The 14,339-nt window shown below is 41.0% G+C and overlaps 1 protein-coding gene across 6 annotated transcripts in view; it reads right to left on the bottom strand.

Annotated features, from left to right (window-relative positions):
- The window catches only part of SLC4A4 (solute carrier family 4 member 4), a 250,479-nt gene that overhangs the window by 125,115 nt on the left and 111,025 nt on the right, over positions 1–14,339 (bottom strand). For 4 of the 6 annotated variants that reach the window (XM_034771667.1, XM_034771665.1, XM_034771669.1 and 1 more), the window contains exons 5-6: positions 9,206–9,366; positions 2,370–2,549 (exon numbers count right to left, since the gene is read on the bottom strand). In XM_034771667.1, the coding sequence (XP_034627558.1) occupies positions 2,370–2,549; positions 9,206–9,366 (341 nt within the window). The remainder of the gene's footprint in view (positions 1–2,369; positions 2,550–9,205; positions 9,367–14,339) is intronic. The other 2 variants (XM_034771668.1, XM_034771671.1) reach the window with 1 other exon arrangement.

Raw genomic sequence — 14,339 nt, forward strand, 5'->3', positions numbered from 1 at the left:
AACTTGAGTAAGGGTTGTTTTTTTAGGCTAAAAATTAATTTACAGAAAGATGAGGGTTATGTGCTTATCCCTCACTCACACAATTTCCAAAATATATCAGCGATGTTTTTTAACCAGTTCTGACAAGAAACTCAGTTTTCTACAATACATAGAGGAAGACACCATGACTGCCTCAGGGGCTTACAAGCTATGAGAGATAGAGAATACTGTTAAGATACATAATACACAACTGATCTGCTGATGATTCAATTTCATAATGTTGCAGGGTTTTTGGGTTGATTTTTGTTTGGCTGGGTTTTCTGTTAAATGGTTGGAGATTTTGGTGGTTCATCACCGAAGGGCTTAGCTGCAAAAGTGAAGGACTGAACGAAGAGCTGGTGCAAAAGAGGAGAGACACCATTCATGCACATGGGGCAGTGTTAAAAAAAAAAAAAAAAAGGACAGAAAATGAAGTGTGGGAGAGGAATGCACATTCTATACAATGTACTTTTTCCCCTTTAGTGTCAATGAATCCCTTACCAGTTCTGAAGAGTCTTCAATCCTAACCATGTCATACACAGTAATATCAGATCATCACAAGGGTTTCTAGCACTCCTGACACCATAGACTTAAACCTGTGGAATTCACTGACACTAGAGGCCAGAGTCAAATACTATGGCTGGATTATTTTCATTTGTAACTAATAAAAATATTTGTTGGATTACTACGTGAATTACAGTAGCACTTAGAGGCCCCAAGCACACAGTAAGAGGTTACACTCTGAATAGTTATGTACATTAAGATAAGGGCAATCAAATCTCAATGGTTTCTGTGGGATCATAAAAGAATTAAGTACCCTTAACCAAATGTACATTATACAGTAGGTTAGGCGCATGACCTGCAGTTTATACATCTTTCTCTGAAGAATCAGGTATAGCATGACATTTCTACTTGCAATATGGGCCTGACCCAAAGCCCACTGAAGTCAGTGCAAGTCCTTCCATTGACTTCAACAGCTTTTTGTCAGGCCCCATATTCTTTGGGATGAACCAACCATCTGATCTAACATGGCAAATCCTATCATTCTTTCCTCTATATTGAAGTTCAGCAGGAGTATAACTTTCTGTACAGTGCTGTTGGAACCATAGCCTCCTTTTTTCACTCTACCAAAATCTAATGCAGACTTTCTGAAAAAGTTCACACCCAAGACACTCCCTTGATTGATTCTATTCCCCCCTTATTTTTGTGTTCTGAATGCAGCTTTATTCAAGGCACTGGTATGCAATAAGTTTTTTTTATTATTGAATGCAAGTATTTCTCTCTCACAAATACACACAAATAAGCCCCCAAAATAAAGGACAGTATGAAAGAGGAAGTGTTATTTAAACAATAAAATATGACGGGGGAGATGCTGGCATGCATTTTGAGGAAGAATGCAGAAAGCGGAGTGACTTCACTGCCATTAGTACGGTATTATTACCATCACCTCACTTTGACTTCCTGCTATTTTAAAACGGTAACTTGTAAATGTTCTTCATACAACACTTAGACAGTTTGCAAAATTCCAAACCATGCCGAAACCCTCTCACTGGCTTAACATGTTGTTCTTGCTTTTCTGGATACTATTTTCTAACAGGTCTGCTTTACTAAGTGCAAATCTCAATGCACTTTTAACTACGGAGTTGCTACTTATGCATAAAGTACAAGTATAAACTATACACACACACACGTGCCTACAAATACACACATACAACCGCATATTTAAGGGACACAAACACCCCTATATCGGTTTATATACATACAGACACTTTCATACGATGATTTCGCTTAGGATGAACAAAGCTTCACGGAAATCAGCTTTCACCACACCGAACAATGGTCAGAGTGTATAAAAACTGAGCTCGCTTTTACGATCTTATAATTATATTCAGGGGCCTTGCTTTAAAGGTCTATGTACCTTCTAGAAGAAACTTTAATATGCATAAAAACATGGTCTATATTTATAAAAAAGATTACACAACTAGCCTTTAGGGTCTCAGGCACTTTTTTCCCCTATATGTTCTCATACTGAACACACTCACTGATCTTTATCACCTCCCCAACATCATGTGAAAGTGTCACTGCAGGTATTACTCTGTGAGCCTCATGGATTACTGTATTCTGCTATCAGATACCTAGCACTGTACCCTCTCGTGTTTACCCAGTTAGTCCAGCAAAGATATGGACAGAGCAACATGCCACAGCAGCAGAGCCCATAACTGATGCATCATCAGTAAGGCCCACTACACTACTTGCGTGTTAGAAAAAGCATGGGCATGAGATGGCAATGGAGTTAGTTTTTGTGGGTTTCTTTCAAAGGGAAGGCTACAGCCAACTGGCCTCTGCATTACCATTATCAGGGTTGGTAAACATCCTACTTGCACTGGAGACGGTCTTCCCGATGTCAGCCAGAGAGCGTAGGTTGGATTTCTTGGTCTGGTGCCGGTGCTTCCTGAGCAGCGTGTAGGTGACCTTGTCCTTCATGTCTAGTTTCAACAGGCCCGTCTCAATTTGATTGTCAACAACCATCTCTGTTACAAAAAGAAATAAGGGAATGGAGAGGGGAGAAAAATCACAAAGAGCAAAGTTATTTAAACAATTATTAGCCTGCCAGCTTCAGCTAAGTGCCTGGTTTCTTGAGTTCAACCTACTTGTTCCAGGGCTTTCCCCCTTCTCCCAACATTTTTTCTCTTTAATAACGTGATTTTTTTATGTTTAAAAGTAGGTTTCCCTTTTAAGAATTTCTTTTGAAACAAAATGTAAGTATGTTTGTCTTCCAAAAGTCACCAGCCCTGTTCCAGGAGGCCCCTAAAAGAAACACTGCTATCATACCAATATAAGACTAGATCCCACAACACTCACACTAGTAATTGCATTGACTTCAGAGGGAAGGACTGCTCTCTGTCATCCAGAAAGGGAAAGAATCTGCTACACAAAATGAAAAATGTTCATGGATACCTACTGTCATCAAGATGCTACAGCAACAACACAGGTGAAATTCTGGCTCCAACGTCTATTGAATTCAATAGGGCCAGAATTTCACTCCAGAGGTTTCCAGCTAAATGCAATTTAACAAGAACTATGGAGTAAAATTCCTGGGAATGACTGAACAATTAAACTACAGTTTACCCCTACATCCACAGTAAATTAACATCAACTACATGAGGTAGAACTCACTCTCAATTCTATGATCCCTAAAGAGATTCTCTTATAAATATGAACTTGGGAAAGTCATCCAAAGGCAAATATTCCAGGATTTATGGGGTCTCAAGTCCAAGAGCAGTTCTTTTTCTTGCTCTTTACTAAGACTCTTCCTGCAACCCCCAACCACTGCCTCACTCAAGTTATCTGCAGAAGGGAGCAGCATTGGAATTATCACCTCTGCTGACCATCAGTATGGTCAGTTCAGGCAAAAAATGTATCGTTTTAACACCTGCATGTTTCTGCCTTAACTGAGTCTCCATATAACTGCTTCCAGCCCCATTCCAAACCTTCCCCCTTCTCATCAACCCTCTCATTCTGTCCCTATATCAGGGAAATCCTTATAAAAACAAAAGAGATAGACACATTTACTGAGAATCTTAATTTCCCATCCAAGTTACCGATTTTATTAATTCAGTCAATGTTTTTGTTCCTGGAGGGAAGGTCTCAGCTCTTACTTTCACTTGTGCTAATTGGAAAAAAAAAAAAAAAAAACTTGTGGGAAGTTAGAAACACAATGGGCAAAAATTTACTAACTCAATTAGTTCAGGGCATCAGTTTTCATATGCCAACCTAGAATTAATTCTTTTTCAAATCACTAAGAAAAAAGCCTAAAATTTCTACTCCAATTCACCTGAACACGTGTGAGTGTTTACTTGTGTGTAGATGTGTGCAGACAAAAGACATTTTGCAAAAAAGAGGCTTTGTGCATTTTTCCATTTAATTTTTACTGTTTGTATTCTATTTATTTAAACACCTGTGGAGAAGCTCAACTTTTCTTTCCCCGTCAATTTTATCTTTTTTTCCACTTGGCAAACTAACTCCTCTTCCCCACCTTCCATGCTCCTGATACAGTACAAAGCAACAAATCTGAGTTTTACTATCTTGTTTGTCATCATCATTATTAATGAAGTCATCAGTGACTGAATAACTCCAGGAAAGGAGTTTGCAGTTAACTAGTTGTCCCTCTACTGCTTATCTGGCTTCTACAGTAGCAGAGCAAGAAATATGGTTGTCAGCCATAGCTATTAATTTTTTATTTAATTCATCAGTGATAAGAGCACAGATTTAAGGGGAAGAAAAGAATATTTAAGGCCACATTTTCAAAACGGCCTCAACCAGCCCTCTAATTTTGGGTGATTAAAGTTTTGGGTCTCCAATTTTAGTGGCTGGCTTTTGGGTATTTTATCTCCAGTTTTTGCATACAAATTTCACAGTTATTATTTATGAATCAAAGACTGTGCTTGGTGCCGTATGAGATACAGACAGCTTTTGTAAATCTGGCTCTTACACTATAAAGGAACATGCCTCACCTGATGGTGACTTTATACCAGGACGCATCTGGACCCTAGCCTACGAGACAATAGTTCACTGTTTTTATGTGGAGAACTTTCAGAAATTAATCAATTATGCTATTTTTACTGATTCTAAAACCAAGTTATTGTTTATTTTAACTGTGCTTCCACCAGAGATTACTCTAACTAGCTTGTTTTCTGTTTCTCGTTTAATGAAAATTCTCATACATCAGTGAGAATATAGTATTTACAGCAGTCAGCAGAGGTCATGCAATACTATAGTTCTTTTCATACAAAAAGCATCTTGCCATAGTGTTCAAAAGACATCAGCAGCTCTGTGGAGCAAATCCCCTCACTTCCCTTCAGTACCCTCCTTTGTAGGCACAGAGCACTCAGACCATGGGCCAAATCCTACCCCCTTTTACCACCCTATTCTGAAAACTGGCCCATTATATCAATTTTGGGTCTCGCCAGCTGTGTCAAAAATATGAGAAACATTCTCTATGAAGCAGTGATTGTAAAGTAGTCTTTTCCTAATAGATGTGAACTTGAAAGTTTTATGTTTCTGATGCTACACACAGCCTGTAGTATTCTCTTCACGCGTACACAGAGAACGCTGCTAATGCATAGCTAACTTGCTGTCTTAGGTCCTAGTGCACATGAACATAGCCCTGTTTGAAACGGAACTACACTGACGTGAACTAGAAACTTTTTAGTGCACAGCAGCGGGGCCTATATGGGGCAGAGGACGTGTTAAAAGCACACTACATTTCACAACCCTGTAGTCGAGATTGCGGCACCATGTTGACAAGCCCTTAGCTATTTTTAGCATTCCAATCACCTGAGTATCTAAATGTGAAATACAATACAACGATAAGCATAACAATCAATGTGGAGGAGTCCCCTCATCCCTACCTATGCTCTGGTGCTACAACTTTATTTTCCTTCCTTCTCTTCTTTCTCTTCTTTCCCTTCTTTTCTCATCCTCCTCCTACCTCCTGCTTTCCTGTTATTGCTAGTAGGGTTGCTAAGGTTGGTTTTGCACTGGGGTCTCCTCTGAAAAAGGATGGGCTATCTCATTTTAACCTCTTCCAGTAAGGTGCCCCACAACCTAAGACCCAGCATCACAAAAGCTCTGCCTCTAGCTCTCAAAATGCCACTGCAGCATTTCTAACAGAGCTGGTTGAAATTTTTCAAATATTGGCATCAAAACAAAAAAGGGGGTGAGAGAAGGCTAATAAAATGGTTTTTTCCCCTTCTCCCCTCCATCCCCCAATTTTTCAATCAATTATAAAGCTGGGCACTTTTTTTTTTAACCTTTGAAAGAAAATAAAAATAAAGCACAAGAAAACATTCATGACACTTCTTCCTCTTACTTCCAACCTGCACTCCTTTCTAGTTTCCATGTCCTTCATGAACAAAGCCGTCTTGGAGGATCATGGATGATGAGGTAGATGTACCTATGTCATAGAACTGGAAGGGACTTTGAAAGGTCATCGAGTCCAGTCCCCTGCCTTCACTAGCAGGACCAAGTACTGTCCCTGACAATTTTTTGTTGTCTTTTTTTTTGGCCCCAGATCCCCAAATGGCCCCCACAAAGACTGAACTCACAACCCTGGGTTTAGCAGGCCAATGCTCAAACCACTGATGGTTGCTAGTGTAGCCTTAGCCTGGTCCACAACTATTGAACCCATAAGGTAACACAGTACCCGAGGGGAGCACAGAGCTTTGGTCAGGTGCACTCTTGGTAACTATTCTTGTTTCAGAATCAGATTGCCATAGACTCTATCAATTTTTTTTCTAACATCAAAGATGACAGTTCTGTGTATAAACAAGTGCAATTTATTTTGTTTTTTAATGGTTTATTATTTGCCAGCTGTGGCTGGACAAATAATTGTACATCATCAATGGCTCTTGTACATTGTTCTGTATGTGCACACAAGTTATTTATAAATATCAATTCTTATGTGGGGAGCACAGATAGCTTGCTCAGTGCTATCCACAACACAGAATAAAACCGTTCCTGCCCTAAGAAGCTTACAATCGATGATCATGATCCTGCAGAAATGTACACATGCTTGACTTTATGCAGTGAGTAATCCCACTGAAGTCAATAGAGAAAATAAGCATTGAGCTGTTCTAATGGTAACAGGGCAAATGCACTGAAGTCAATGGGTCTTTGCATGATTAGAGTCTAAGCTAACACTTGACATTTGAAATGCCTCCCACCCAGCACCTAGTGTCAATCAAAATACAGTTGATACCTTCTTGCATGAATTAATTAAAATTAAATTGCGGAGAGGGTCTATATGGCTTAGGGAAGTAGCATTGCCATACAGAGCCTGAAGCCAATCAGGACAGTAGCAAGTAAAAGCGGATACCAACTGATGATTATTTGGTGGCCTATAGTCTGGTAATCACAGTCCAGTTGCAAGGTGATCTTAGAATGGGGGGTGCTCCTTAGTTTAAAGGGCATTCCTCATTTATGTCTAATGTCCCACATCAAGTCGATATAGTACTTGCTTTGGCTCCATTTTCAGCAAGAATCAAACAAACTTACATATACCCATTATTCCTGCCATTTTTCAGATGAGCCTTATCTACACAGAGGAAAAGCCTGGAATAGCTAATGCAGAAGTGGATTAACCTTAAACCGCAAAAGGGCACCCCTAGTGCCGAATAAGAGTGTCCACAGAGGAGTTAGTGCGGAACACCTATTGCTCTTTAAATTCATACCCTAGCTATTTTGGACCAACTTCCCCTTGTAGACAAGCCCAGTTTCTTGGGGGTGGAAGGGTGCACGCTCAAAGTTTTGAGGAGAAATCTTTAAAGTTGTTTCAAGTTACAGGAAGCAGTTTGGGTTTGAAGATGACTTAGAGAAACAGTTTGTGCTTTTAACTGGGATTCCTGTAAGAACAAAGGTGTGGAAACAAAAGTGGATTTCCGGGTGATAAGGGATCGGGCTAAGGCATTTCCCTCAGTCAAGAAGAGATAATAAGCACATGCTTTTAACTAAGAGTAAATCCAGAGTACAGGGAAGTTAAAAATTGATATTAAAGCAACCTGGCGAAGAATTTAGCCCTGGCTTGGAGCTCAGGCAGAAGAGGCGGCTGGGGAAATTTACTGATGTTGCCAGTTACATCTTTTTAGATAAAATCATGCTGCCATTTATTTTTTGTTTTATAGGAAGGAGTTGGGGAACGTGCTTTTTAGACAGATATAGGTCACTGGTTTGAGTCACAAACATATCACTCAAGGGTATTCTCCCCCCCCCCCCCCCCCCAACAATGAGAAAAAGGAATCTTAGAGAATCCACAGAGCAGAGGAGAGCTCAGAAGTCCTCAAACAAGTACCAAAGCAAGTACTATCAGCAAATAGGTAAAACTGAACCACTAAGACTATGCTCAGTTCTGCTGTTACAAAGTGAGATCCAATCTATGAATTCGTTAATGCCACAAAGCAAAAAGCCCCTGATGAGGGTTTAACTAACACAGACTGTAACTGCTGCGCTCCTGTAGCTGGTATTAGTGACGTGCTTGAATATCACCTTGGATGTGGAAACTATTTCTCTGTTATTCTGTTGCACCACGAATTAATAACAAACAGAAAGAGAAATACCAATTCACAGGGTAATTATAAAAGGAATTCAGTTTCTCTCATTAAATGGGTCTATAGTTTTTCCCTTAAACAAGTAGATGGTAAATATTCTCGAAGATTAAATTGCAGTGTTGCCCACTAATGATATTTGGTGTTTTTCTTCAAGCCTCAACTCCTGGAGCCATGTCATTAAGTGAGAGATTAAAAAACCTACTCATGGTTACAGAGAAAGTCTTGGAAATGTGAACCCTACAGGTTCAAAAAGGTGAAAGAAAATAAAAATAACCTAAGATTTCTTATTTTTTAAAATCTCATTTTTAAAATCAATCCCATGATATTCTGAGGACAAACTCATGCTTAGCCCTGGAACAACTCTACCCTGAAGTCGCTATAGTAGTTTTAGAGGCAAGTAGAGTGAGTCCCTCAAAGAGGAACTGTAGAATGTAGCGCTCAGCATTAGCCTAATTCTGTCGTCAATGGTACTATTACTAGTGAGTTCATTGGGAGCAGAGATAGACCAACACTGAGCGCTTTTGCAAAGCCCAACATGTAAAGTCTGACAGCAGTGGAGTGTGCATCCCCCTTCATGCACAGAACAGTGACAACACAGGTAACAGTGATGCAAGCTACCCCACATTGCTCTAAGGTGCCTGAACCCTGACTGGGAGCAAGAGAATAAGTCACTCTCCATTCTCATCCACTGCTCCACTTCTCAGGTGAGATGGCCAACAGACGTGCTCGTTCATGGCAAATGTAACGGTGGTTCCTATGACATGGACGTCTATTCACTCAGAGCTGGACTGAAAGCACCAATCGTTTTGCATAGGCTACTGAAGAGCCATTGAATGGCAATAGCTTTCAATCACAACCGAGCAGGGCTGTATGCTACAGGTGAAGGACTTTGTATCTTCCAAGCCACCCAGCCCAAGCTACTGCTGTCATTCCAGAAAGCCTGGCACATGGGTTGGATGGAAACCAACATGCTCATTCCTTCACTTTCACTGACAGCCATTATTCAGGCTCTGAGGAAGAGAGCATTGGGGGTGATGGGGGGGGGAGGATTATTGAAAGAGCCTCCATGGAAGTTTACTTACCCACTACCTGAGGGAGAGAAGTGGCCTCTAAATCCAGCAGGATGGATCCTTTCTCTATACACGTCCTCAGTTCGAACAAGCTGTGCAGGGACAACGTCGCGACATGAGGCTTGCTCCATCTCTCTCCGCCCTGTTCCACTTTCTCTTCAAACTTTATCCACCTAGGGAAGGGCAGAGCAGCAAGAAGAAGTTAAAAATGCTGCCTCTGGCATTTCTGAAAGAGGCAAAACCAGCCAGATTGTCACAGGGTGTTGCCAGGTTTAAATGTACATGAGGTCATGGACACGTCACTCTAAATTAAGACAAAGGAAATGAAACACGACAACTATACCAATGCCACCCACTATTTGAACAGGTCAAAGGTTTGCAAGTTAGCCACCTAATCCATAGTGGGCCACCTAGATTAAAGTGACTTGATTTTCAGAGGTGCTGAGTCTCCAAAGTCCCCAAAGGACAATGGATTATCAAAACCTCTGGAAATAAGATCACTTTCATTTAGGTGCACCTAAAACACCTAAGTTTGAAAATTTTGGCCACGATTTTTAAAAGGTAAACTGTGACAAGCAGAAAAGTAGAACGACTGAAATATATCAGAGAGAAATTACAAAATGGATCTTAGTTCACGGATTTTTATTTTTCTTACACTTGGTCACACTTTGAACACAAGAGGGGAATAGCCAATAAAACAAATAAATAATAAATAAATAAATACCGCCCAGCTCTCATATAGTGCGTTTTATCCATAGACATCAAAATACTTTACAAATGAGGAAACTGAGGCACAAAGAGGTGAAGTGATGTGTCCAAGGTTACACAGCAGCTCTGTTGGCAGAATTGGGATTAATACCCAGGTCTCTTAATTCCCCGTTTGGAGTCTGTCCATTGGGTCAAGAAACACAGAACCTCCACTTTACATGCTCTCTGGCACATTATTGCTCACTATATAGTATGTGAAAGACAACCATGTACAGTCAATTTTAAACTTATAAATAAAGAAGACAGTTCTTTGTCAAAAAACTCAATAGCTTGCCTGAAACATCCAAAATCAAAATGGGGAGTGGGGGGGGAAAAATCAGCTTTCATGAAGCCTTTCTTAATTGAAAAAAAAAGTTATTAGTTTTCTACATTCTGTATCTAGTTGTTTAATGATTCAATGACATTTTCCTGGAAAAAAAAAAAAAACCTGCAAGCTCATCTCTCTAGTAGAAGATTAGAGCAAAGGTTAAATACCATTGCATGTAAAACATTATTTACACAGCTAAAACCATGCCATCAGGTTAAAACATTAAAGTATCAGGTCTAAACCTTCAAAAGCAAAGAAACTAAAATATCTTCAATTCTCGCTATTGTGCCTAAGTATAGCAGATCATACAGGAGTGTGACCTGCAGGCCAATACTTAATGCAGCCAACAGCCAGGTGGGTTCTTTCCTTCTCATACAACACAAGTTCTTTCCTTCTCATACAACACAGGTAACAAAAGTTTTGCAAGTCAAATTCTGCCCTCAACAACCCCTGCCTAACCGCTGATGCGGTCAATTGGTTTGCACAGGTGTGACTGATTGGAACTTAGTAAACAATTCCAAGGAGGCATAAGAAGGAAACAAATTCAGCTTTCTTCCTTAGTCATGTTAACTACTACAGTGCTAGCAAAAGAAAGGGAAACCCATAAAAACTAAATTTCTTTTTCTACAGAAAGCAGATGTGACTGATACACACAGGGAACCATGAGTAAGGAGGACATCTTTTTACATAAATTGATTTTCAGAGTAGAAACATGCTTAATTTAAGCCATTCCTGGATATTATTTTAACAGATTTTGAAACTTTTAAAAAACTACTTTTTACCCAAACAAAATGTTGTGACTTTGGTCTGAAAGTACTCAAGGAGGACTGTTCAGTTTACAGAAGCTGGGATTTCCCGGTTTACTGAATTTTACCCTGCATGAACATAAAGTCTGCAAATTAAAACTGACATTTTTGTTGAAGGTGTGTAATTTACAATAAAGCACTTTCCCATGTTTGATTTGGATTTGGTTTTTATTTGTTTTTCTCCATATAATCTGCAATATTTAGCTTTGATAAAGTAAGCTTTAACTTATTTTTATAAGTGTTTGAACTGTTAACTGCTATATTTAGTGCACTCCTAAAGCTCTACTGAATAGATTTTCCTGCAAATTCTGTTTCACAAACCAAACATTCTCCTAGGTGGAGACTTCCTGCAGTTCAAGCCAAGTCACATAGAAATCAATGGGAGCTTGAGCCTAGGTGCTTTTGAAAATCCCACTAAAAGCCTATCTGCATCTGTAGGCATCTAAATACCTATAAAAACCTGGTTCCCAGTCACTTCATTCTTAAATTCCCTTTGAATTCTTGAATGTCTACCACCTAATCTGGAAATTTATTTAGTTTAGCAATCTGTTCCAATTCCTCTTCTTTTGACACTTCAATCTCTGACTATGCCTTTTCTTTGATACCTGAAAACAGAGTAGGTTCAAGATAGGATGTTGTGTGTGATACCTGAGTGGTGAAGACTCATGCAAAGAAATCATTTAACTTCTCTACATATCGTTATTATTTCCTTTACTGCCTGGTAGTCCAGCAGACCAACCAAATCTCTCAGGCTTCTGATACATTTAAAGAATTTCTTGTTAGTTATATTTTTTCCACATTCCTTTATACCATAGAGCTCTTAATTTCCACCTGTTCACCTGGCTTTGTTTGCTGATGATATGGAAGGATGAACAGAGATTAGCAGAAAAATTAAAACCTCAGCTAATCCAAATTTTAGTCAAATTTAGCTCTGATTCAGGGGCTGGGGTGACTCTTAAAAAATTTTAATTTTACAAATAACTGTAGCCCCTAAATTGGAGGTTAGTGTTCAATAGTCCAGAGGGACAGTAAGTTGCCTGGCTCAATTCAGTGCTTAGTCAGTGCTCATTACCTGTAGTTACTACGAGGAGAGCTAAAAATCACCAAGTTAAAGCCCCATCAGAGTAAAACTGCAATTGAATGAGATTCAGGCCTAGTGTAACTCTTGTAACTTAATTTAAATAATTCAGCCATCTCAGAATTGCTAATAATATTATAATCATTCAGTTGCATTCCCATAAGTAATGTCCTAGACAGGACCCGCTCTTCTTGGAATACCCCTGAAAAGCTTATTAGGGGTTATAAAGTGAATCCTTGCATGCTGGAGCAGAATGCTCGGAGTTCTGTTAGCACTGAGCAGATACCCATATAGCACAGATATGTTCAGTACAGCTGTTATTTATGTACCTTGATACCAAGTCTCAAAAGATGAGACTAAAAGAAGCTCTCACAGCTTGGGATACAAAACCCTCTTATTAAGAATAACCAAGGTCCTGATCTTCCAAGGCCCAAGCTAGAATTTATTTTAGGTGTCAGAATCATTTTTGATACATAACTTTGGAGGTCAAATGCAGGAAGTTGCATTTGCAGTTGGTTGAGAAAAGAGAACGTTCTCGGACAAGTGAAGAACTTTCAAGCGGATCAAAGGGGAGGAGATGTGCGCAAGTGCTACAGTACACCCTCGCTATAATGAACCCCAATAATATAATAATCCAAACCCTGTTCAGTATAACCAGGGGTTTGTTATAGCGGGGGGAGGAGGGGGGGGAACAGATCCTCCAGGGCCAGGAGAGCACTCTGCCCAGCAATGGCCCAGGGCCAGAGGACCTGTCACCTCCCCACCCCTCAGCCTTGGGACTGGAGGGGATCTCAGCCCCCCACACAGTAGGCGGGGCTAGAGGTGGGATCCAAGGACTACATCTGCTAGAGTCTAAGGTTCGCTATTATGAAGGGTGTTATAGTGAGGGTCTACCGTACGTGTACCCATTAATATTTACTGTGGTGTGAATTCGGAATTGTGGCGTTTCCTGGGTATTTGAAGAGAGAACGTCTATAAAAGCAGCATAACAACAAATAGACTCAGGGCAAGAGGTTGCTAGCTTGATTATTTGAAATATTTTTCATCACCTCAGTCCAGTTTTACTCCTGACCTCACTGATACACCTGGCTTCACTGCGTTGGCTGCACTGAACTCCCATCCAATACCCAGTTTTGATCACTTTGACTAATTCAGAGCAAAAAAAAAAAAAAAAACCACTCTTTAAAACCTCAGTTTATGCTTCCTGGGCCTCAACAATGTCCCAGATTGTTAGTAACTGCAGCATCCGAAGTCTCCCCGAAGTGCCCAGAGACACGGCACGCTTCGGATTTCAGAATTACACTGCCGGTCCCGGTTCAAAGAGCCAGCTGCTGGTACATTAGAAAAATCTGATGCAGATGCATTTAAATGCTTCCAAAACCATCTCCTTACACACTAATACTGGTTTGAGAACTTGCTATGGGCCAGTTCAAAGCTCACCATGTTTTAACATTGCTAACAACTGCTCTGGTCAATAGGCCAAGCAAGGGATGAAATTATTTTGCATCTCCGCAAAAAGTGGTTGAAGAAGCCTATTTTTTTCCCCCAATGATCCTTGTTATATACAATTCTTGGACAGTCTATCACAAGGCTAGGAATAGGGTTGCCAACTTTCTAATCATACAAAACCTAACACCCTTGCCCCACCCCTTTTCTAAGGCCCTGCCCCCCGCTTGCTCCATCCCCCCCCTCCATCCATCGCTCACTCTTCCCCACCCTCGTTCACTTTCAAGGGGCTGGGGCAGGAGGTTGGGTGGGGCAGGGAGGGGTGAGCTCCAGCTGTGGGTGAGGCTGGGGATGTTGGGTTCAGGAGGAGGCTCCATCTGGGGTCGGGGATGAGGAGTTTGGGGTGAAGCAGGGAACGCAGGGCTGGGCCAGGAGGTTGGGGTGCGCAGGGCAGGGGGGTGTTCTGGCAGCTCTTACCACGGCTTTGAGGAAGTGGCTGCCAGGTCCCTGTGGCCTCTAGGCACATGGGCAGCCAGGTGGCTCTGCCCGGTGAGCACTGCCTTTGAGCCTGCAGGAACCACCCCCTGCAGCTCCCATTGGTCACAGTTACCAGCCAATGGGAGCTGCAGAGCAAGTACTCGGGTCAAGGGCAGCATGCGGCACTTCCCTGGCTGCCCCAGCACGTAGGAGCCGCAGGGACCTGGCGGCCACTTCCAGGAGCCGTGCAGAGCTAGGGCTGGC

Source organism: Trachemys scripta, chromosome 5, assembly GCF_013100865.1.
Source record: "Trachemys scripta elegans isolate TJP31775 chromosome 5, CAS_Tse_1.0, whole genome shotgun sequence".
NCBI classification, from domain to species: Eukaryota; Metazoa; Chordata; order Testudines; family Emydidae; genus Trachemys; species Trachemys scripta.